At 37.9% G+C, this 25,603-nt stretch overlaps 1 protein-coding gene and 1 long non-coding RNA gene across 2 annotated transcripts in view; one reads left to right on the forward strand and one right to left on the reverse strand.

Annotated features, from left to right (window-relative positions):
• Positions 1–9,092: 9,092 nt before the first annotated feature.
• On the forward strand, positions 9,093–10,249 carry LOC124292834. The gene is made up of 3 exons (XR_006902770.1): positions 9,093–9,610; positions 9,726–9,972; positions 10,184–10,249. It is a non-coding gene; the product is annotated as an uncharacterized LOC124292834 (long non-coding RNA).
• Positions 10,250–13,337: 3,088 nt separating this feature from the next.
• The window catches only part of LOC107225243 (gonadotropin-releasing hormone receptor), a 193,400-nt gene continuing 181,134 nt past the window's right edge, over positions 13,338–25,603 (reverse strand). The window contains exon 5 of the mRNA XM_046731065.1: positions 13,338–18,285. Coding sequence (XP_046587021.1) covers positions 17,979–18,285 — 307 coding nt within the window. The 3' untranslated portion in view covers positions 13,338–17,978. The remainder of the gene's footprint in view (positions 18,286–25,603) is intronic.

The following is a 25,603-nucleotide window of genomic DNA, read 5'->3' on the forward strand; positions in this document are numbered from 1 at the left end:
ATCGTGTTTTCAAATCGTGGCGCCCCTTACTCCGATTGGTCACCTGCCTTTGAATTCCATGACTTTCGAACATAGATCAAGATCACACGTGATCAACATAGATTTACGGATCGATTCCCGCTAACCTTCACTTCCATCCGAAATGCTGTACTACTAACAACATCTAAGCATGTACTGGTCGTCATTTTTTGTGAGTAATCTTTTCAAATTTAACTGATCTTTTCCCCAATTCCAATTCCCACATTATTATTAAGCATTTTTCTGACATATTTCATTTCTCATCAACCAATTTTTCCTCTGTTTAACCTTTCTTTAAAATTTGACACTTAACCCAAAACTGTCACTCTGACAGTTTCTTGCAACTGTTTAATTTTTCACCTATTTTGTACAACAATTAATATTCGTTTGAACATATCTCCATGCTCTCAATTCAGAATTGTTGTGTTGAAGCATCCCGTTTTGTTAATTATTATAGAAATTATTCCTGAGGATGGTCGGTCACTCTGACAGTTTCTTGCAACTGTTTAATTTTTCACTCATTTTGTACAACAATTAATATTCGTTTGAACATATCTCCATGCTCTCAATTCAGAATTGTTGTGTTGAAGCATCCCGTTTTGTTAATTATTATAGAAATTATTCCTGAGGATGGTCGGCAGGGCCCGGCCGAAACGTCGATAGTTATTCTCACATCTTTCAAAGTATTAAACTTTCTTCTTCCTGACCGGATTTTCGACAAACTTCATTCTTCGATATCGTTAACGTAACCGAATCATCCATGACTGCAAGTGGTCGACTGACGTTATTAAATTACGTGTCATGTTTATATAGCTCATCGCTAAGAAATTTTAGACACAAGTGTCCGCAATCGAATGTGCTGTAATCCTGATACCTTTCATCGTTGTATTCAACGCTACCAACACCGAGATATTTCACGAGGCCTAACGGAGGTTGAAGATGACCGAAACTGTCGAAGTAAACTACATCGTTGCCGCGTGTCTTATATACAACCCAGTGTGTCCCAGGGCCATCTTTATCGTCGAGACTGACTACAGCTGTCTCGTTTTTACGCGGTCCGGTTTTGGGCATTTCGTTGCGCATAAAGACACCTCGGAAGTATGGAATTTTCATGATTTTTGCATACTTCAACAAATCCCGGTTGGTCAACGCTCGGCATGGTAGCTTTACATTTAGTTTCATGAAAGATGAAGACCGAAAGCCTTTTTATAAGGTTTGAGATGGAGACCTTTACCTAAGGCGATCGCTTCCATCGTTTTGCTATGCCGTTTGCTTTTCTCCAATTCTCGTTTAGCCGCGCTCGCATTGTTCACAGCCTTTGCTATACCCGCAGCACCCCCCGCTAACGCACCAGTAGCGCTGAGACCGGCAAAAATAGGTATGAGAGAAGGTAGAAATCCGCCAACTTTTGAGGGTATCGGTAGAACGCGTGGTGATCGGACATTATGTTTATCACCTTTTTTTACAGCTTCTCGAGCACCTCAGGTGTGTAGAATTATTGCTCGTTTTCGCGTCGTAGCTCCGAATCATAGACTGTTTTGCCGCCTGTATGATTTTGTTCAAGGAGACGTTCTTTGGTTTTCGACACCCCATGCCTAACTTTGTTTTCACCTTCATCGTGTTAGCTACAGCCCAAGCGGCTGCCCTCTTACCCAAATTTGCGTCCTTTGCGAGAACCCGTTTCTAGGCTTTTTCGGTTAATATTTTATCCGCAACGCTTCTAGCTTGAAGGTTCTCACGATTTTTCGAATACGCTATATCGTGTTTCTTACACGCTGCATCGAGAGGATTGATACCGAAATCGCCTCTCGCAAGTCTTTTTGTGAAGTTCGTACCAGGACCGCAGTATTGGTAACCGGGAACATGCAACTCGATCGAGAGTTTGTTGATAATGCTATTTACCAAACCTTTTCCACTTGATCGCTTTTTGACGATCGCTTACGATCACGTGTGTGCACAATCATGTCCGCTGTGAGACTGAGAGAAAGTTGTTTTCACCGATGCATTCACAGAAAATCCAGCCAGTCACGTTCGAGATGAGGTTCGAGACACAATCGACCAAGCTGCCCGTGACGAATTTTGACCAATTTACGCAGCAGAGTACAAAACAGAGAAGCATTATGGCGAATTGTTGCCGAGTAGTGTACGTGCGGTATTCTGCGGTCCATCTAACTGTGGCAGAACCAACGCTTCATTCACGCTCATAACGCTTTCGAATGGTTTGAGGTTCGAAAACCTGTACGTTTACTCAAAATCTCTCAATCAACCGAAATACAAGTTTCTGAGTCAAGTGCTCGAAAATGTCGACGGTGTTGAGTATTACCCCTTTAACGAGCATGAGCACGTCATTGCACCAAACGAGACGCAACCTAACTCGATCATGATATTCGATGACGTAGCGTGCGAGAAGCAGGGAAACATACACGCGTACTTTTGCATGGGTAGACATCATGATTTAGACTGTTTCTATCTTGATCAGACGTACGCTCGAATCCCTAAACATCTCGTGCGCGACAACACCAACTTGCTTGTCTTATTCAAACAAGACGAGATGAATCTGAGACATGCGTACAACGATCATGCAAACACCGATATGTCGTACGTAGAGTTTAAAGACTTGTGTGCGGCATGCTGGAACGGTGACAAATATGGGTTCGCAGTGATCGACAAGGATAGAGAGCTCGGTAATGGTCGGTATAGGAGGGGATTTGACAATTTTATAAACATGACAAAAAAATAAAATACACGATCTTCGAAGGAGACGAAACAGTAGCTTTCCAGAACTAGTTGTGTCAACATGTAGGAAATTTGTAAGGAAAAAGAAGTCTTGCATCGTATCGCTCAAGCGAGTAATGCGATTCGTCGTAAGCACAGAATCCTCAAGACGGGAAAAAAGTCACTGCAGAAAACAATGAAGGATGTCTTCAAACCTGTGGTAACCCCGCTGCAGAAATTAGTCAATATTTCTCGAGGCACGAAACTTGTCAAGGAAGAGGTGAAGGAAGAACTCAAAACTGAAACAAAGGATGAGCCGAAGAACGAAATAAAAGCAGCAGATTCTTTTGCAACTGCAGAGGAAGAGGATCAAACTGTCACGGAATTGTCGGTGAAATCAAAAAATGAATATCTTGAGATGCTCAACGATAAACAAAGACAGCACGAGCTGGATACCGTGTACGGGGTACGGAGTCTGTTTACTACCGGGCTGATGGTTGGTGACTCACCGAGAAGCTACGAGCGCGATTCCGTTCGCATAGGCGGTACGCTCCATCCGAAAACTCAGGGACTGCTGGAGCTGCTGTTTAAAAAGATGCCCAACAGCGCTCACGTTACCCGCAACAACAATGAGAATTACAGAAATATCCTTCTCGCAACAAATGCTCACAGAAAGTACTATAGCGCCACCGAGCCTATCCGAAACGCTCAGAGCGCCAAATTCAAGCATTTAGTTGCTGAGCTGCTCAATATTCCTACGTCAGGTAAAGGCGTATCACCATTGTCACAGATGTCGAAGCGTACGGGCAAAGGTGTTCTGCCACCTCAGGCTTGGGTTACTCGACAAGGTGTTAAAACAGATTATATTTTATGCGACGACGCTAATGACCTGGTGGAACGTCTCCGTTTGCTTATGACATCTCAAGCGGCTGGGAATACAAGTCACAACAATGAAATTATGTCGATTCTAGAAGAATCACGGGAAGCCGGAATCATTTATCAGCCAATTCTCGTCGACTCTGCAATCATTCACGAGATAAGCGTCGACGTGTTTGGAAGTCAGCTGAATGAAAACACAGCTGCGAGCACTCGCGGTCCTCCGGGTGTCGGGTTTCAAATAACAGCGGACGGACGTTACGATATACGGAACAAGAGACTGTGCAATGTCGCAGATCGCGCAGAGCCAAACAATGCTGTCACTTCAAAAATCTTAAGATAAAAATTCAACGTGCTGCAAAAACAAATCGACAACCTCGATCAAATCATCAAAGCTTAGGAGCTCACCACGGAGAAAGCCTTGGATACTACACAAACTTCAAACCAGGCAGAGACCTGTCGATTTGAAATGCAGAAATCATTTCGAAATTGGACTCCAGACTAAGAGCATTGGAATATGAACGAGAAAAAGCAAGCACTGGTGACGGAACTGCATGAGCCTGCATGCCGGTATTACCCGCGTCGACGTGTAGACGTGCGCGGCATCGACGAGACCTGGCAGGCGAATCTTGTTAATATGACGTCGTACGCTGGACAAAGCAAAAGCTACAAGTACATGCTCACAGTCATTGATATTTTTTCAAAGATGCGTGGGCTATACCGATGAAGAGCAAGTTTGGAAATGATGTTACGAAGGTAATGGAATCTGTGCTTGTCCAAGGACGGGTACCGAAAAATTTACACGTCGACAGAGGAACGGAATTTTACAACTCGGAATTCGAATTGCTTATGGCACGTTACGGGATCAAACTTTACTCCACGTACAGTAATTTCAAGGCTTCCATCTGTGAACGTTTCAATCGGACGCTGAAAGGTAAATTGCGGACACGGTTTAGCTTGCGAGGAAGCTGCAAGTGGCTCGATCTCTTATCTGATTTGGTTTCGGCTTACAATAGCGCCAAACACTGAACCATAAGAATGAAACCGTCGGATGTCACCGTTGCAAACGAAAGGCTGTTATTACGTCAGGCGTACGGAGGGCTTCGATCGATACCTACCATATTGGCAAGTTCAAATCTGGCGACAAAGTCCGAATCAGCAAATTCAAAAATGTCTTCGAGAAAGTTTACACTCCCTATTGGACGACTGGAATATTCACGATAAGTCGAGTGGAAAATACTCATTCTGTGACGTACAGGCTCAAAGACTACCGAGATCAACCAATCGCTGCTGGTTTCTACGAACAAGAGCTCCTCAAGGTTAAACATCCGGATATCTATCTGGTGAAGAAGGTTTTCAAGAAACGTGGAAGAAAAATATATGTTAAATGGTTAGGTTTTGACAATACACACAACAGTTGGATGAACGAATTGGGCATGTAACATTGAATAAATGAATTTTTTGTAAAAAAGGTATATGCCTCTTTATTTTATACCCGATACATAACAAGTATGCATATATGTATATATTAGACAATCGACAGACATATGCATCGTTGTACAATTTTTATATTTCAGAACGTTCTTATTCACTATCCTACATAATAATATTTTATACATCACGGTACAGTTATAAATTATATCCCACATAGATTACGATACGGTAATTACAAAGCTAAGGTGCAGGCTTGTAGCCACACGGAAGCGTGTCGGTTGTGTTTTGAAACACGATCCGCTTGTCGTCATTCCAGCTCAATGCCACTTTCTGCTGTTCTACAAAGTATACCTCTTGCTTTCGACTTAATATCAAATGCTGATTTGTAGATAAATTTTCACGTTTCAAAGCACATTCCGAATAATCGTTGAAAGTTATTCCTCTCGACGCTGATCCTTTGACACCTTTGACACGTTTATTGTCTTTCTCATCTGGCAAGACTCGGAATGCGTACAATTTTGCTAGTAATCCTACAAATTCCAACATTATCTACCCGTTATTCTCGTCTTTCATCAAGCCCAGAACTTTTTTGTTCGCTCGAGGCATTCCATAAGCGTTGTCAAGCGGATAATCAGACGTATCGAATTTATGCAAGTCCTCCTTCATATGTTCATACTCGTATATGTCGGGGACGGTAAAATTGTAAATCGAACTGTCGGAATTCGTATACATTAATTTTGCTGGGGTGCCAAATTTCCGTTGAATATAATTATAATGAAAATCGTAGATATATGTCTTAGACAGATCCAGGATGGAGAAACCTGCATACAATGGTTTATTCAACCTGACTTTCGTCTTACTCATTTCGACGATAATCATCTCTTTGTCGAACACGGTGCAGCTGTGAAAATTAGGTTTGGCTATGGTGGCTCTCATCCCATTCGGTGATCAATCGAACATCTCTGTACCTTCGCACGTTTTACATGGTTTTGCCAAAAACTGCGTTGTTTATCAGTTTGTAAAAATTTTTCTCGAATTCGTTGTGAAATTTTTTCCGCAAATCGGTATTGAAATTTTTGTATGTTTTCAGCCACGGGGTTTGCCTGAATTTGAGAACTCTGTGAATTTTGAGTAATTTTAAGCCTAATTGTAAGCATTGTTTCAAAACGCTATAACGAACAACGTAGTTTTTCTTGGAAAGTAGCATAGGCGTCAATTTTGGCTGTTTATTGTTCGAAATCGGAGGTACATAGTGCTCCGGACACAATGGTATATCTTTATGAGTTTCACGCAACTCCTCAGGATATTCTAAATCTACCTCCAGCATCTAACCAAAGTCAGTTTCGTTCGAGATGGCAAGAACGTCGCACACTCTGAAACCTGACACCCATTCGAAGGAATTACACGGCAGAGCAAAGCTCATAGCCGCACCGTACAAATTATTAACGTCCAAGTACATGAGATAAGATTCTTCGACTTCTGGATCGAATTCCTCTCCCATATATCTATTGCTAGCCTTTGCGTATCTGTTCGAGCACTGTGATACACCACCTCGAATACCTCTTTCGATAAACATAACCATATCTATGTCGGCGAGAAACTCGAATTCGATGCCTGTACATTTTAACATTGCATCGAACGACAGACCGGGCGCGGTGTAGTAATGTAATGGGTCCAGTTTGTACGTCGTCCAACAATTCTGTCGAAAATTTTGAAAAACGTCGGCTAGTAAGAACACGTGCGTCTGTAAGTACAAGTCCAAATACTCTTCTCAAGTTGTAAAACGTTTAAAGTTCGCCATACGTCGCACGCGTGTGCGTAATCGTCGTCTGATGTATCCCGGTCATTCAATTTTGAATAAAACTGTTCTTTGGTTGGTAGATGTTTCTCCTCGAGCTTCTCCCAACTGTCTATGTATTCGTACGGGAAGACACCTTTCCTAGTTAATAACCGAAATTTGTTTAAGCTACTGCAGAATTTACTTGTTATCTGTTTTTTGACAATCGTCCAGATACGATGATAATTTATCGAGGTTGCCAGGCATGAAACGGTACAAATCTATGAAACGGAAGGTTACATCCGTTCCCTTATCAAATTTAGTGAAGGTAATGTACTTTTTTTCATTAACAGGTGAAAGTTTAACAGTACCTTCGAATGACGTGGCCAGGGCTTTGATCAGAAAATGCGAATCGTAACCCGACCGATTGTGGAATACCACTGGGATGGTGTGCGAATTTTGGTAATTTAGATAACAGCTGCGGTAAGCAGCACCACGGTACTTTCCCGTAAAATGACAGTGATCACGATGTTTCACGTCTGTGGGTGTAAACGGTTTTACACAAATATGATAGACCGTCGATAAATCAAAATCGATGATCTGATTAAAATTCAGTGCTTTCATGGGGACAAAAGTCTTGTAATATCCCTCTAACGAATGTACCAATTCCTTTAACTCGTTTGTAAACCATTGGATGCAGGTCTCTCCGCGATTAATTTTGAATTTTGAAAGCGAATCGTTAAACGCACAATGTAGATAGTAAGCTATACTATACGGAAGATGCTTCTGATAAACTGTTCTATTTTCCCCAAAACTTTTCAGAGTGGGCTGCAGTAAACATTCTTCATCTGCGTAAACGCAGAACGGAACGGATTCTTTGTGTTTTAAATTTTTAAATTTGAGAATCTTGTCCTCTTCTGCTGGTAAGATAACTTTGGTTTTGTTCAAATTCATGCAATCAACCGGGTGCTTCAACAAACATCTTTCGAAATTAAAATGAGACAGACACCTATCGCACAACCACGTCTTATGTGAGCGTTTGGAAATTTGGGAACTTGTTGATCTCGAAAAATTTCGAGTCCATGCAAAATGATGTGTTACATTCTTTTCAATATTTTCCATACCATTATCATCGTCATCGTCATCGTCGTTTTCAGACTCTATTACTAAAAGATGGATTGTAGGTTTATCAGACTTGTTTCGGCTTAAATAAATGGGTACAATTTCACTGCGCTTTTGTTTTTCCGTACTATCTATACCATAAACGTTAATTGGAAGTTTTCTAAGTTTTCCAAATTTTGGAATCTGGTCTAAAGACATTGGAAAATGCAAACCGTCGTATTGTAGCACTGAACTGAAGTGTGGATATGAAGTGATTTTGCTGGGATTGTTGTTAGCTGGAAAGAGGGCTGCGGTGACCGACCATAGAAAGTAATATGAGTCGCTGTTACGGATGTTGACGACAGTTTTCTCATCTTGAATATCTTTGGCTAGTGGTGTGTATGTGAACACACCGCCTCGTAGTGGCACGTACTTGTTGATATTCACAGTCGAATCGATTATTCCAGTCAGCGACCAGCCAGAGTCTTTCTCTTGAAAATCTTCCACCGGGGCCAACACTTTTTGCTTTACGTTCTCTTCGAACCATCTGTGTATGTCAGCTGGCTGGAGGATGATCTGGTTTCTGGTGTTGAAATATTTCATTTCTTCAAGAAGTTCAGCATTTTTCGTTATATTAAATTCACAACACACGACACAGTTCGCTTTCAAACTTCCCACTTTTCGTAGCATTTTCTTCAGTCTTGCAACGACGAGGTGTTTCGCATCTTCCAAAAACCTGTTCAAATCTTTATGCCGCAGACTGATAATGGCTCCCGTTCGAATTCGGCTCTCGAAAGCTGTCTCCAAATCTTCCCACAGTACTCGATCGCTTCTTCGTCGGCTTCGTAATTCGTCACCCACTTTTTGAAATTGTTGAAATTTGGCTGTCAACGATTTCAGAATTCCAATTGTAGTCAAAATTCTTGTCTTCTCCCCGATCGTTGAGGCGTTGTTGCGTAAGATTTTATTCAAAAGCCTGGTATTTTGGGATCCGAATCGAATCCATTTTGCAAACTCTGCCGGTGACGATTTTTCAGTTAAAATCTTGAACGCCGTTTCCATGATTTGTATTAATTTTGAACACTTTTCGGAATCCATGTTTGTTTCTTCTTCTTTCGATCACGCACTTGGCAAAGACAGAGTTGCAAAGCTTGCTCTAGAATGACCGCTCTACGCTGATACGGTTCCTTTTATGGGTAAACAACGAAGTGACTCACACATTGTCGAAAATTCGTGAACAGCCGTATGCAATATTCTTTAACGCAAAAAATTGCAAGATATTTCTCGAACGAATCTGCAGCGCGTGGAAGATAGGAAGGCAGTTCTTGGAACTTGGCCAAGAAGTTTCGCACGCCTAATGTATGAGAGAGAGAGCTGTGAGAGTGAACTAATCGCTAGAGTTATACATGGAACTGTGATGGGCTTAGTAGATATCGTTCACCGAGAGCGTTACGGGGATGTTTTACTTTGCTTACGGTGTCAGTTTCACGATTTCGAGACCTACGCACCAGTGCAGTAGGACAGAGTGAGAAGGATATACCCTGCAAACGTAACCGACAAGTGTCAACCACTTTATGATTTGGTGTCAGTTTAATCGTGATCCTAAAACTTATGAAGAAGCTATACGAAGAGTGGGGTGTTCCGTCCGTCTGATGAATTCGTTAGCAGTCGAGCTTGCAAACTGTTAAGGTGGGTGATTGAAATCAGTGCACTTATACAATTTTTTTACCGTGAGTGTGCAACAATTTTTCGATTTTATTTGAATGAATAGAAATGATTTAACGCGTGTACGCTTTGTTTTTAGAAATTGCAACGCAAAAAACCATGGAATACGTAAATATTCTTCAACATGTGCGGGTACTTATAGAGTGGATCGTCGAAGTACCTTCCGATTTTCTCGTACAATCGGTCTGGCTGGCATTGAGCGTGCATATGGCGAACGGTGACCGTAAGGATGATAATAACCCGCGAAATGATGTGATCGTTTATCAGGCAGGTGTGGCGGCCTGCCTGGTACGTGATGAAGAGGGAGATTTTCTGTTTCAAAAAATGTAAGAAAAATTTTTATTTAATTTCACAACTTTTAGAACAAATTTATTTTCCTTCATTTTCTTTTTAATAACGAAAACCTTGAAATTTTTGTGATACATACATGTCTTACGTTTCTAAAATATCATTTCACAACTTTTAGAACAAATTTGATAAATACTTTTGTGTGTGATACATCATATCTTAAATGTCCATAATTATTCTATGTTTCAGAGAGCTGTAAACAGCATCCAATGTAGTAGCATGTTAATGTACACCAAATAAAAAATTAAAGCTTTGTGGAAAAATGTATACAATTTTCTTGAAGGTTATGAAACGTTAAATAATTGGAAACTTCTTCCAAAGTTTTGTTGTCAAGTTTTTGAAATTGGTTCTTGATCACGTTCAGTAGTCGTGCGGTCCATGCTGGTAAGAAGGAGACGCTGCACACGTTGTCCAGGTACGGTGTACAAATTAGGCGAGAGTCGACACATCTTTGAATTCAATTCAACCGTACTGGCCGCCCAGATACTGCAAGAGCAACCGCTCCTCCTCCAGCGTCTGCACCAATTTCTGGTATTGGGTCTCGTCCTCGTTCAGCAGTCGGATAATCCGTGCCGGTAAGAATACGCTGAATTCGTCGTTCAAATCTGTGACGACACGCTGTCCAAACCTCGTTTGGACTCGTCAAATGTTGGTGACTTTGTAGATTTTGAAAATTTCTAGCTCCATTAATTTCTTCGTCGGTAGAAATTCGTTCATGCTTGCAACTTTGTTCAGTTTTGTGAAATCCATTTTTTTTTTCAATGTTTAGCAGTTACGTGTTTCTTGATAAATTTAGATTTGCGAACTTTTTTGTCACTTTATTGAGTTTTGTCTTCTGGTTAATAACGGTTTTCAAGTCGTGAATATTTTTTAAGAAGAGATCGATTCGCTGTTTTAGTTCTGCTTTGTTTGAAGTTCTCCTCATGAGAGCTGAAGGTGCAAGACTGTCTTTCTGACCTGAAATTCAGCCTCTTATAGCCGTATTCCTCCCACCAGGCACACAGAATCCTTGAAAAACTTCTAGAAGCTACCGAAATGATGTGTCTTCGATTGTACGTTAGAACTTTCCAGAATTCAACGTCGCACCGCAATCCGTTGTCGGCAGGCCGCTCGCCGTCAAGTTGAAACGCTTCTAAGTTTCTTTCTATTCTAAGATTCTAAGTTTCCGAGAATCTTTCAGGGTCAAAGAAGCTCTTTCTCACGGTCCCGGACCGCTCGCCGTCAAGTCGAAACTTGTCGAACGCATTGTTTGTCAGCCTACATTCGTTCAGGGTCGAAGCAGCCGCATACAAATTTTAGAACCTTCCAGAATTCGACGTCGCAGTGCAATCCGTTGTCCGCAGGCCGCTCACCGTCAAGTCGAAACTTGTTGAACGCATAGTTTGTCAGCCTGAGTTTACAAGAATCTTTCAGGGTCGAGGCGGCTTCTTGACACGGCTCACGAACTCAACGTTGCACCGCAATCCGTTGTCCGCAGACCGCTCGCCGTCAAGTCTAAACTCGTCGGACGATTCCGAGTATTGTTTTCATCGGACGATTCCGAGAATTGTATGTCTGAAATTCGTTCAAGGCCAGAGCGGATCTTTCAGAATTGAACGTCGCGCGTCGCACCGAAATTCTTCGTCCGCATGCCGCTCAACGTCGACCCGAAACCCGTCGGATGAATTGTTTGTCAGCCTAGATTCGTTCAAGACCGTTGCATGAGCCTCCCAACGTCGTACCTCCGCCCTCGAAACCTCTCGATCGCCGGAGAATCTTCTCGAACCTTCTGGAAGCTCTCAAAAACCTGACACATGCCAGGATTCTCGGTCGAACGTCCGAGGACCCACCGGGTCCGCTCGAACGCCTGAGGGTTCACGGAGTGTGCTCGGTAATGCAGTTATCGATCCCGCTCGATGGCACGATTTTCTTTACCGACAAAGAGCAAAATTCATCCCACAAGAGGTAATACCACGGCAATTTCAGGCATTTTTCCCAACAATCATGGTCATTTGTAGGATTTTTTACCGACGATCATGGTCATTTGGAGGATTTTTCACCAACGATCATGGTCATTTTGGAGATTTTCTCACCGACGAGCGGTCGGCAGAGCCCGTTTTATCTTCCGAGAGGGGGGGGGGGGGGGTAACCTTCAAGGGTTTGCGTCTGGGATGCACCTATAGGCAGATTGGTCGGCGGATGGGCGGCCTGGTCGGTAAAGAAGGTGTTTTTATCCAGAACCGGTCTTGTTATACTACTTCCAATGTCTCGAAATCGTCAAGTTTGAGTTTGAAATGAACAAATTGTACCGCGATTGATGATAATCACGTTTTTGTATTGTTTTTTTCATAAAGTATATTTATAAACAAAAATTTTCAAGAAAAAAATAACACTTTATTATGTCAATTTTTCAAGAAGTTGTAGATACAAAAATTAAAGTTGAAAATTCGTATTCCAAGAACATATGAACAAAAAAAAATTGAAAAATGTTGCGAAAGCTTATCACATTGGGTGTGATCACCCATAAAAATTCATATGGAATCAAATATTCAAATTATCATTCCCGGACGTTTTGACAGGAATGCTCCATAAATAAATTGAAAATATAATCGTCGCCGTCGTCGATGCAATCATTTCAGGGATGGCCAGCCTACGAGAAACAAACGAACTTGAGTGGTGACGAGTCGGCGGTGACCAACTGTGAAATTTCAAGATGATCTCTGATATATTCATAACCAAAATATAGTTAAAGAGTGTCTACTTTATACTAAAAACTTTATTCTTGATAAATCCCCCAAGGAAGAAATCTTTTTATGATGGTGATTGTGCATCGGCCGATACACACGCGCGCTCAAACATGAACGTACAAAAGATTTCTGAAAATAATGGAAAATCTTCGGAACCATTCATCTTAGCATGTTTCAGTGTTTTTTTACGTAAATTTGAACGCATAATCGGATAAATAAAATAAAAAACATATGATTCCATTGATAAAACCAAAGTTGACCTTCATATTACCTTGGCGCTTCCACTTACAGGAAAACGAATATTACCAGCATCTGTCCCCCTCGGTACCCGACAACTTTCAGACGAAACGTTATTTCCTATGACCATTGCTTCTCAAGATATTCAGCTGTATTATTTAAAATGGGGCACCCGGTATACGATATATATATACATATAAACAGAGTATAGCTTAGGAGAGTCCACAGTACAGTTTTGTTAGTTTCTACTCATATAATACGGATACATTGTAGGTAAATTACATTTTCAACTCATTTATTTATAATTCAACGCTATTAACTAAAAAATCACGTGATTTTAAATTTTCTCCGACAGTGAAGCAGGAATTCATCAGATCAACTAAAGTGTTTCAGATTTATTTAACATGTTTCGTTCCAGTCAACAAACAGATTTTCCTATTGATCTTCGTTATCATCAAAAAATTACTTATAGATATGCTATATTCTACCATACAGCTATATTACATCTTACGAATAATTAATCTAGAATTATATAGTTTATTACTGTTTTATTTCGTTTAATTAGACAATAAGATAAATGCAAGAGTCTATATTTTTCAAATTGTAAATCTACATCGAATATCTTACATATTATGTTAGCAAAAACAGAGCAAAGTGAAAATGGGATTCAATACAGTACAAAATAACACTTAGTTTTTGGACGTCTGAAGTAAAAAAAAAATTATTGTCCTAACAGATTCATAGGTTCATCAGATTTGGCTGAAACTGTGGTTAAATAAAAAATAGGTGCAAGCCACAGGTTGAATGAAATAAAACTACCTGTATTTAAAGTTTTGGTTGAACTGGTCAACAGTGGTTTTGTTGCCATTGATATTTGAATAGTCTTACTAAGACTTGATGTCGAAAACCCTGAGAGTACGCGTAGTTTTTCGAAATTGGCTCTAGTTATTTATAGAGAGAGTGCAATTTCGAATATTTTCAGGTGAGTTGAGAAATTAACGGCGGAGCCAGGAATCGAACCTAGTATCTAAAGATGCTTTGCCGGAGACTTACTCAACTGGTATAGACCACCTAACCGTCCTGACTACAGGGTCATTAATTTCTTTCATCACCTGTATTCGAAATTGTTTTTGATTTCGTGTGCCGTGAAGTCTAGTTATTTATGTTATTGACATTTTTACATATGTGTTACATCCCAGTCGAGAATTACGGTGTTCCCCTCTCTGTACCATAACTTACCTTACAGTTACCATCACTGCGTAAAACATACTATCCGTTATTTCACAACCAAACTTACATCCGTTGAATGGTATGCGATATATGTATGATAATTATCATTACTGAATCTTACATAGTCAATTTCAACCCACACATATAGACCGCATGGTCTATAATCGAAATTCATAAAACTCAGGTTTATAAACCTCACTGACCGAACGTAAAGAACGTGCGAAAAAAAATATAAGCATTTCACAATGTATTACTCTTAGAACTCAAAATTGCATTCTTGCAAGTAACTATCTTGTCAGCACTGCACCGATTAGCCTCTCTAAGAGCAATCGTCCTACACTGACGTAGCTAAAAACCAATCAGAAATCTTTCTAAGACTCCCATTTTTCAAACGAAACTAATGCAACAGAGAATAATAGTTCAGAACCAAATTAGATTTTGAACAACACAGAACTAAATTGCACATCGAAGAACACAGAACTAAATTTAACATCAATGAAAGCAGAACTAATTTAAGTTTTAAATCATACAGATCATTCTAAATCATTTCCAAACTTCAGTATAACTAAATAAGTGAGCGACATCATTGTGAAACCAAATCTCCAACTAGATTACAAAAACATCTTATTGTTAATAAATGTGTATTTCAATTAAAGTGTTATGTACGAATAATTATTTCAACTACGTATAGTGATAGTTGGCACGACCCACAATATAATTCCAGATTGAGGTAACCTGAACGAGTAATCTATACGAGATGATCATCGAAGTTCGTGAACTTGGACATCACAAGGTTTGTGAATCCAGTTTAACCCGAAAATCACGCAGTAAATCAAAGATTTCTAGTGACGTTCTTCCCAGAACGTAACATATTTTGACTTAAAAAAGTAAGATTCAGATGAAAAATGCGTATAATATTTTTGTAATTAGGACCTTTAACGTTGCCTAAAAATTTAGAAACTTTCGTTTTTAAGGAATTCCAGGCATATTTTTCTGAGCTTGCCATGACATTCTCAAAATCTGTATCTTCATACCAACGAAATAAACATGAATTTACTAGATTACTCCTTCGAAACTGATAAAAATATTTATTTTAAAAGAGTTATTCTGTGAAAAGTGTCCCTCCATGTATATATGAATAGCAAAAAATCATGACGTGATATGTAAAAACAAAGCTGATGTTCGGAATCAGCAGACCAGAATCTATACGCATTATGTACAAGTATTCAGAAACCTTTTTCATTACACACCTGTGTAATTTGATGTGTATTTTTCAAGGAGATTCCAATGTGCAAACATTAAACTCTCTGTGAAGATAACCGGTGAGCAAAGTTGAAAAATTATTCGAAATCAATTAACTGGAGGTCTAGAAGGATTTTTGGTCCCTGAGACAGTTTGTTCCAGGAATATATACCAAAAAAGTCCTGAATATGAAATAATGGGTTTTGTTCAAGATTTTCCTAGGAGTACAAATCCTTCAAGCAGTTGTTGGAAACTTCTAACGATCAATTTTCGATGTTTCCGCTGCAACATCCTGTTATGCGCAGGTTGGAAATCATTTCAGATCTTTAAAAATACATTTTAGGCCTGCAGAATCGAATAAAGCCGAGAATCGAATAGAAATTGTGTTATTATTTCATGTGCGGAAACGGAAAGAGCGTGTTGTGAAAATTCACCCTATTCCGCGATAGCCATACTTTCCTTCCCACTTTGACATTTTAGTTAACTTTTATGTATGCTACACTTCTAGTAGTGGATATCGGTAGGTATCTGTTTGTAAGTTTTGGAATTACACGCATATATTAATATAATATACCTATATCCGTGCAACCTTTAGGGAGTTAGAGTCACCAGATGATTTTATTACATTTTTTTATACCTTCAACATATGAACTGCTATGTTTCACATACAATAAGTATCATCAAGATTCTTCTTCTGGAATTTCTTCTCCTGAATTATACAAATAATGAGAGCTGCTTTTATGCCGGTATTAATTGATTGGAACTTGTTTAATTCGTTCAAATTTGAAACCCAAATGATATTTTCCACGGCAGAGATTTATTTATTTATTGTTTTTTTTTTACTCTCCAATTTAGGTGAATAAGGCAATATACGGTGGAGTAAAGTGAGGTAAGCAAGATTTGAAAAGTGATGACACGACTCCAATACGTCACCTATGCGTGTCGAGAGCTATAAAATAGCAGCAGTAAAGAACTTACGAGCTTACGAGTGTAATTTGCAACTTGTAAAAACACGTATGGTATAACATGCCTGCGGAAAGACCGTATAAACCTGTCGTTGATTAAACTCATATGCTACGGGTATTCACATAATCGAAATAACTCAAAACTTTTTATGCTGCTATAATGATTAGCGTGATATTTGAATATAGCCAGGCTGACAGATGCGTCGATGTATGAAGATGAATCAATAATTATTCTTGAACACGAAATGCTTTGTATTACAATATCCGTAATCGTTCGATTATAACGTTATGCAATACCGTACTGTAATAAAATAATGAAATGAAGGTTTTTTTTATCATCTCAAAAGATCTTACTCATTAAACTCAGTACATTTAATCACATATTTTCCTCATGTCAACTCAAGCGTCACAGTTTATTTCTCTTGAATATCAAGAAGTCTACCTATAAGTAGAAACCTTGGGTGTTGTTTTCATTTTATTATTCTTTTTTTGTTGGCTGAGACTATTTTATACTTTGTAGTTTTCTCGGTAAAAGAACTACGTGAGTTGGCAACGAAACTACTTTTATGCAAAGAAATACTGTTTGGACAATTCTTGCCTTGCAAACAAATCTGTGGCAATGATCAATTCCTCATTCATAGCGTAAGCCGTAGTACGATCCATCAGTCCATGAAATAAATCGTATCAATACATACCTTTGTACGTACAAGTATTCAAAGGAAATCTCTGGTCCGTTCAAATAAAAATTAGAAAATAAATTTCCGTTTCATTGTCAATATGACGTACCCATATGAGATGTCTAAAAAGTTCCGGGATAGCGGAATAACTTCGAAACGTCAAGTAGTAGCAAAAATGATGGGTACTGAGGTTGTATAATTTTTCTTTGACTATCCGACCGTGACCATCGATTTGACCTTGACAATTACCTTCAAGGTCATCTCGAGGTCAAGCCGATTTTTTTGCATGGGACCCTATGTTTTTAACCTCAGAAATGAAGAGACCAAAAAATTCTAGGCGTGGTATGATATTGATCACTGTAAATTTCTTACTAATTAAATACTTAATTATTAACGTCGAAATTCATTTACTACTATTTAAACTATGTAAGCCAAAGTATTTTTCAAATAATTATTTATCGCCGCGGTACTGTAACAATTACCACTTTGTGAATTAGCATCACTTCATTTGAATTATTCAATTTCAAGCAGGTTTTATGTGCCAAAGTATGAACGCTCGTTTGCAGTTTACACCTACAATGATTTTTGTCATATGTATGATAACGTATGTGAAAATGTCGATAAAATAAATAACTAGATCCAATTTCGGAAAAACTACGCATACTCCTAGGGTCGGTGTCATCAAATCTTACTAATGCTACTCAAATATCAAGGGCAACAAAACCACTACTGACCAGTGTTATTTATAACGTGTTTCAAGCTTATAGAATCGTACAATCGTACAGAATATCAAATTGACGCAATGTTACTCACATTCGTCTGGATTAAATAACTGCGACGAGGAAAATGATAATATTCCGAGGACTGACATGAATAGTGCGGTTGAATATCTCACAGACTTTTCAAGTCAGACTTGGTGATCCCCAAGTTTGGTATCGAAATGCACCCCGTTACCGTTTTCAGTTCCGCTATACCGCAAGACAACGCGAGCCTGTCGGTCATTGATTGATGTTTCGTTGTTGTTCCGCGATTCGTCCTGCAGAAGATGAACGAGCAGCGTCTTGTCAGAGCGTTGGGAATTACTACGGTCTAGGTTCAAGGCAAGGTTTGAATTTTTGGTTGGTTGACGCACTAAACGTACACTGCTACCTCTCTGCGCCAGCATCATGCTCGCGTTCGTTGACGTCGTTCGGTGTTGACCCGTTGACCCATCCCTGTGAATAAAAATCGAACAAAATATAGATCTTTCGACTATACATTTTTTTTTATGCTCACGTAGCGTAGGTTTGCGATTTGAGTTCCATTGCAAGAAAAATATACATTTTTTAAAGATAATCTTGGGTCAAAAATAATCGTAGGGAACTTTCAACCGATCGATTGATACTTATAATACTAATTGGTTGAGAAATTGTCTTCAATAGAAATATCAACTGAATTTCACGTTGCAATTTTTCAGAAGGATGATGAGTATGGAGTGCATTTCAAAGTTGCGCCCCATGCAATCATTCTTTCTATTGGGAACACAAAGCTAGATGAATGAAAATTTCACTTACAACCAATATGTAACATTTGTGCCAAAATTAGGGAGAAGGGAAAAGTATCATTCGATGAAAAAAATAAAATTTTCGACTTATACAATTACACTCAGACTCTTCCTTATTCAGAGTGTTGACGATTTTTTTTCCGAGCCGCCCCCTAAATCAACTTAGTAAATTCAAAAACAATTCCCTAATTTTTTCATATTTCTATCTTAACTTTAACCCGTGCCTGTAAGAGGGTGGATTTCCCCATTTGAAATACACGTGTATCGGACACATTCACAGCATATATTTTATTGTAAAAGTGATAATGTTCAAAACAATTTTTAACTGCGAGGTTTTAGTGGGCATTACTGCTACTATCTGGAAAAAAACTCATATCATCACACCATGCAATCTCGACGAGTTGCGTGCACTCAAAATCTGACTTTTTTCCATTTAGAAGTACAATTTGTCTAGATTCCCTGTGTCATGTGCAGACGATGATCTCACGGATCTCGTCTAGCGTGACCTCAAAGAATATATAAATAATCTATTCCCGAGCGGTTAGAAATAGATTAATTTAGGTTTCGGTGGTATAAAGTGTAAACACACCTGCTGTGATGAAAGCATGCTATTCTAGGTGACAGGATCTCAGTGGTATGGACAAGACGAATGGATGAGACTCGAATTGTCCACAATGGTTTATATTTTGTCCAATGAAATAAATCAAGTATATGTACTATTACAAATAACAAAGAGATTTAGAACAACTAGAGTAATCAATTAAACTATTACAAACGACAGAGAGACTTAGAACAACTAGGGTAACCAATTGAACTATTACAAATAACAGAGATTTAGGACAACTAAGTGTTACGTTACGGTTTAGGGAAGGTGAGTCGAGGAGTGGGCCACATTGGGTAGCGCGAGGGTGACTCTTAGGACACACCACCGATTCGCCGAGCCGTGCCGTTAAGTAATCCTGAGTCTCCACGTTGCCTTTATGCGTGATGGAAGGTCCTTTCCAGTGGCCGGTTCGATCGATGGGGTGTACTACTCACTCATCTCCAGGCTGAGATCTCGTTGATCTTAAGCTCCTCAATTTCGACTGACTCGAAGGTGTCGATGGATTACAAATTACGGCTCGGTTTCATCGGTGATGGGGCGTTATTCTGCAGAGTAGCCATTGCGCCACTTTTTCGGTGTTAATGCACTCCCTGACTCATCCAGTTTAGCGCGTGTCGCGTATTTCAAAGGGGCCGTTCGTAACACCTATAATGATGTGAATTTTTTCTAAGATAGCACTAGTGCCCACGAAAACCTCGCAGTCATAGATTGTTGTGAACTTTATTACTCTTAGAGAATAAATAATTTTAATGAAGAAATCCTCATTTTCACAGGCACGGGTTAGACTCCAGATAAAAATTTGATCAGATTTGGGAATTCTTTTTAAATTATTAAAAGTAGATTTGGGGGGGTGGTCCGGAAAGGATTCGTTAACTGATTTTATTCAAGTAAGGCACTTGATCCAATTGAGTGCGTTGGCTATAAAGTCTTGTCGTAAACAGCTGTACGTGTAACCATATGTAACCATACATTATACTTCTGGACACCTTTTGGGATTGTCACTTTAGAATGCGTCCTCGGGGGGAAAATAAACAAACTAATGCAACCAGGCTGACAGCTGTCTGTCGACCGTGTTTTTTCGCGTGCGGATATCAGAACAGGTATATTATTGATTGCGTTTCATTAATTTATGTGACATGACTATTTCGAAACCCCAAAAATTACTTTTCACCTCCATTAAAATTAAAAACTTAGGTTATCCGGTGATAAAATGGCACTGACAATCAGGCTCTGACGTCATGAGGACATTTTTCAATTCATATGATATTATGTAGCAGATACCATCATCACAACTCATTTATCAATTTCCTCCAGTTTTATCAAATACGGTTGCAGCTATCGACATGATAATATTCGTGACTTATAACACAGTGCCAATATACGGCGGAGTTTGCAAAACGTTAGTTCCGTTTGCTCTACCTCAATCTGTTCTTGAAAATGTCTGGTTCTTTTAGTCAACACGATTCACCTCATCCTCTGAATTCATCAGTATTTCACGTTCCCCTACATTTTTGCAAACGTTCACCCTCGGCCAATTTTGTTCTTTACACCCTAATAATCCTAAATCTCAGTAACGAATGCCAGACAAACAGTCATTACAGAGGCTATGGCCTACGTGTTTTTTTTTTTACCGATTTAAAATTACCAGACTTTTCCTGACATGGCAACACATATTTAATATAATAATTGAATTTTTTTCCATTAAAAATTATGCTATTATAATAATAGGTTATTTTCTTTTCTTAAATGCATCTTACAAAATTAATGTCTGGAACCTTTTTTTTTTTTAATATCGCATTGTAAATGTGATGTATAATTGAATTTGTTTTAACCACACATTACAAAAGTAATTAGCAATGAGAGTTTCCTCAATTACGATACTTACAACATTGTATCTGACTCGTCTTTTGCATTTTTCGCACGTTTAACACAATATACTATTATGCGGTAGTTAGAATAGATTTTTACATCTTCAGGTTCTTGGCAAGAAAGCGAATGATCCTGTTGACGCTGAAGAAATAATATTTGGAGAGGTCCATAAATGTACATATGCATTGGTAGACTAATTTCATTACTTTTATGAAGTATTTTTGAGGTATTCTTATTAGAAATATGTATGCCTCTCTTCTTTTAGTGCTGTGCGGCTGTTTAATTACTGCTGTGCTTCTATCATTCTCAAAATTTATTATCAGAAGTGCGCGAGAAAATTCCAGTCCAGAGAAACAAGTCATAAAAAAGTCTTCGTTGCGATATTTTTCATCACTTTACAAACCGATTAAGGGGGGGGGGGTAAGGGTTTGCACTTTCGAAAAATCGAATTTTCTTTTGTCTTATCTTATTGTTAAACATTTCAAGAATTCCCAAAATTTTAAGTCGACCTGAGCAAAACTCTTGAAGTTATTGTCTAATTAGTCTCCTGCCTTTTAACACTATAGCTCTGACAGCAGGTATACAGCTTATTCACTTCTATCATTCTGGTCCATTATCCTGTTTCGAGAATATTTTATTTAGTAAAGACAGGTAAGTAAAACCATAAAGACATATTTTATATTTGTATGGATACTATACACTGTACAATATTTTAAAACGAGAGACGGGCGTCAGTTTGTCGTTGTACGTTCGATCGTGCGCTTGTGATTTGTTCTCAAAACTAGTTTTTCAAAGTCCGTGTTCGCTGCCATTTAAAAACTACCTGACCGATTCATTTCAAACTTGGTACACATCTTCTACATATAAAATACCTCCCCCAACGTTTAGTTCAAAAAAAATTTTTTTCGTATTAAGGGGGTTTCCCAGTCACAAAATGGCGGAATTTTGCGTGGAAAATAGCAGTTTACACTTTAGATGGCCACTAAAAATTTTTAAATGAAAAAACAAAATAATCAAAAAACGTTGGGGGGAGGATTTGATGATACTTTGACTAAATTTCAATGTTTTTTGATATCAGATAATTTTCGACCGAGATATAGTGAACACCACAAATTGTTTTTTTTTCTGAGACGTTCTGGGGCAAGCTCTTTCACCAGCTTGTTTTTCAATATTTCCGCATGAAAAAATTACAGAATATTGTTAAAAGTATACTTAATAATGTACAAAAGGTTTGACTGAATTTGTTCAATCCATACTTTAAAAAAAAATTCACAAAAAAAGTGTTTTTTTTTACGCTGAAACCCTTACCCTTACCCCCCCTCCTTAAATTACTACAAGTACCATACATATATTATTATTGTTACACGATTTATTCATTTTTCGTAACATTGTTTCCTATTGCTTGACTTTATCCGTGTTTCAGTAAGAGTGAAGGGGGATAATAAGGGTAAAATGCCTTTCACGAATATCTTCATTATATTCTGTGGATAAGTAGATACTATTTAAATATTGAGATCCTGAAAGTATCAACCTCATTCTCAATTGGTTTTCAAGAAAAATAAAAGAAAACTCAAAAGCATAAAATAATTTTTTCCATAGGATTGACTTGAGCGATTCGACTGACAATTTAATTTACTATTAAGTGGGTCAAGAACTTTCACAGAGACTATGGACAGATTTGTAACTCAACAAAATTTATGGTTAAAAAATTATTGTCTCTCAAACTTTTGTAATTTATTGTGATACTTTTAAACCGTACTGATGAAACTACCATTTCTATATTTTATTATTTATTTTTATTTGTACATTACGATTTCTCGTGCAGCCTGTCTCGGACTGGAACTATGTTGTGGGTCGTGCCAACTATCACTACGCGTGATTGAAATAATTCATTTTACACAACACTTTAATTTATAATACACACTTATTAACAATAAGATGTTTTTTAAATCGATATTCGAGATTTTTTTCACAATGTTATTATTCACATATTTAGTTGTACTGAAATTCGAAAGTTCTGAATATGAGTGTTCTCTGATTCAGAATATTCTATAAAATTCTTAATTTCGAACTGTTCTGAATAGTCTGAAGTCTAAATTGGTTCTGCAATTAATTTAGTCCTGTTCTTTTTTGATGTCTGAAGTGATTCTCTGTTGCATCTGTCTGGTTCGAAAAGGGTATTCAATAGTGGGAGATCTGAAATAGACTCCTGATTGGTCTTTAGCTACGTCAGTGCGTAACGATTTGTCTCGAAGAGGCCAATCGGTGCAGTGCTGACAAGATAGTAGGTTGCAAGAGTGTATTATTGAGTTCTGAGAATGATACTTTGCGAACTGCTCATCTTTTATTTTTACATGTTACTTACGTTTGGTCAGTGAGGGCTTATGAACCTGAGTTCCGTGAATTTCGATTGTAGACATGGTCTATGTGTGAGTTGAAATTCAAGATATAAAGTTAAGAAATGAAAATGATGTGTATGAGGTATTCCATGCCAACTGAGAGGATATTTTCCCTGACCCCGCCAATTTGCTTCATTATTTTTTATATGATTTTACAACCTCAAAAAAGCACTCACCATTTTCTTCAGATTTTTCCTCTCAACCAATCTTTTTTTAAAAATTTTATAAAGCCTTTTGTGGTCCTAAAAAAATCGCCATTTTTTATTTTTTTATAAAAATTCACATAATTTCTGGGTCCCAAAGTAAACATTTTGAGCTATAGTTCAGAGTTGAGAATTGATTTTTTCTATTTTTTAAATATTTTTTTAGGGGAGTAATTTTTCTTATTTTGTCTGTACTGTCTAATAAACGGCTTGGCATTTGCCAAACTAATGGATTTTTTCGATTTAACAATTATTTATAATCGAAATAGTTAGAATGCTCAATTTTTCTTTTAATTTTTCTGGAATCAGCTTGGACGATAATCGTCTTAAGGAGGTTGGCTCGCCTTGTCGAAATGATAAGAATGAGTTAAAATTTTTCAGGAATATACGTCCATAGGAATCACGCATCTGTGAAAAATTTCAAGTCGATCGTCTGCATGGTTGTCCTGCAATTAATTATTGAAATCGTACTCGTATACATGGGCGACCATAGCAAAATAGTACGATATTTCATGAAATACTTCATAACTACGTCAAAAACGGTAAGAATGTACTGAAAATGGTTCGACGTTTATCGTCCAAGCCGATTCCAGAAAAATTAAAAGAAAAATTGAGCATTCTAACTATTTCGATTATAAATAATTGTTGAATCGAAAAAATCCATTAGTTTGGAAAATGCCGAGCCGTTAGGAATTATTGTCAGATAGTACATACAAAATAAGAAAAATTATTCCCCTAAAAAAATATTTAAAAAATCAATTCTCCACTCTGAATTATTGCTCAAAATGTTTGTTTTGGGACCCAGAAATTATGTGAATTTTTGTAAAAAAATAAAAAATGGCGTATTTTTTTTAGGACCATAAAAGGGTTTGTAACATTTTTTAAAAAAGAATGGTTGGAACGAAAAATCTGAAAAAAATGGCGAGTGCTTTTTTTAGGTTGTAAAATCATATAAAAAATAATGAAGAAAATCGGCGTGGGTCAGGGAAAATGTCCTCTCAGTTGGCATGGAATATCTCATATACTGCATGACATTATATGAATGTAAGCTCGCTTGCGAAAGAACGGATGGTATGTTGTATGCAAATTGTCGGTGCGAGACAATTCCACACCAAGATGGTAACTGAATCTAGATCGATATGCATCTTAAAGGCTATGGTATGAGCATGTGTGCTCTCTTATGGCAATTACACGTCTATAAGTTACGGTACAGAAAGGGTATAGCCGTAATTATCGGCTGGGACGTAACAGCATATTGATCTTATCCGTTCAAACTACCTTTTAAAGTGGGAAAAAACAAAGAATTTCTTACAACCACATGGTATGGGGTCAGCCTTTAAACAAGTTTGAGCCGTATTATTACACATTCTACTTTTATTTCTTTATAAATAATGTACTGAAATAATTGACTCACATTAAAAGTTCTGAGTAATAAATTTCACAATTTCTTATGTAAGTGAATTGTTGTAAAAAAAAAACGATTATAATAAAAGTTTTTTACAACTTCTTAAGTAAGTGTATTATTTAATTTTTTTGTTTATGATGTAATAGTACGGCTAAAGCTCGTTTAATAATTCAGATTTCTGATAGGAAAAAGGCGTTTCTTTTTTAATTACCATGTACCGTTATGAAAATTCTGAGAAAATACGAGTTATTCAGGAATCTATGAAGAATGTAAAAATAATGGTTTTATAATTTTGCTGGAAAAGTATCACAGTAAAAACGGAACTTTGAGGGATAATAATTTTCTTTCATCATGAATTTATTGAACAGAAAATTTATCCATTGTTTCTGTGAAAACTCTTAACTCTCGCAATAACATATTCGTTTTTTGGACAAATCGGTGAAGTCAGTCCTAGGGTAAAATTTGTTTTATATCTTTTAGTTTACCTTATTTTTAACAAAAACCAATAT

The sequence above is a fragment of the Neodiprion lecontei genome, chromosome 2 (genome assembly GCF_021901455.1).
Source record: "Neodiprion lecontei isolate iyNeoLeco1 chromosome 2, iyNeoLeco1.1, whole genome shotgun sequence".
Lineage (NCBI taxonomy): Eukaryota > Metazoa > Arthropoda > Insecta > Hymenoptera > Diprionidae > Neodiprion > Neodiprion lecontei.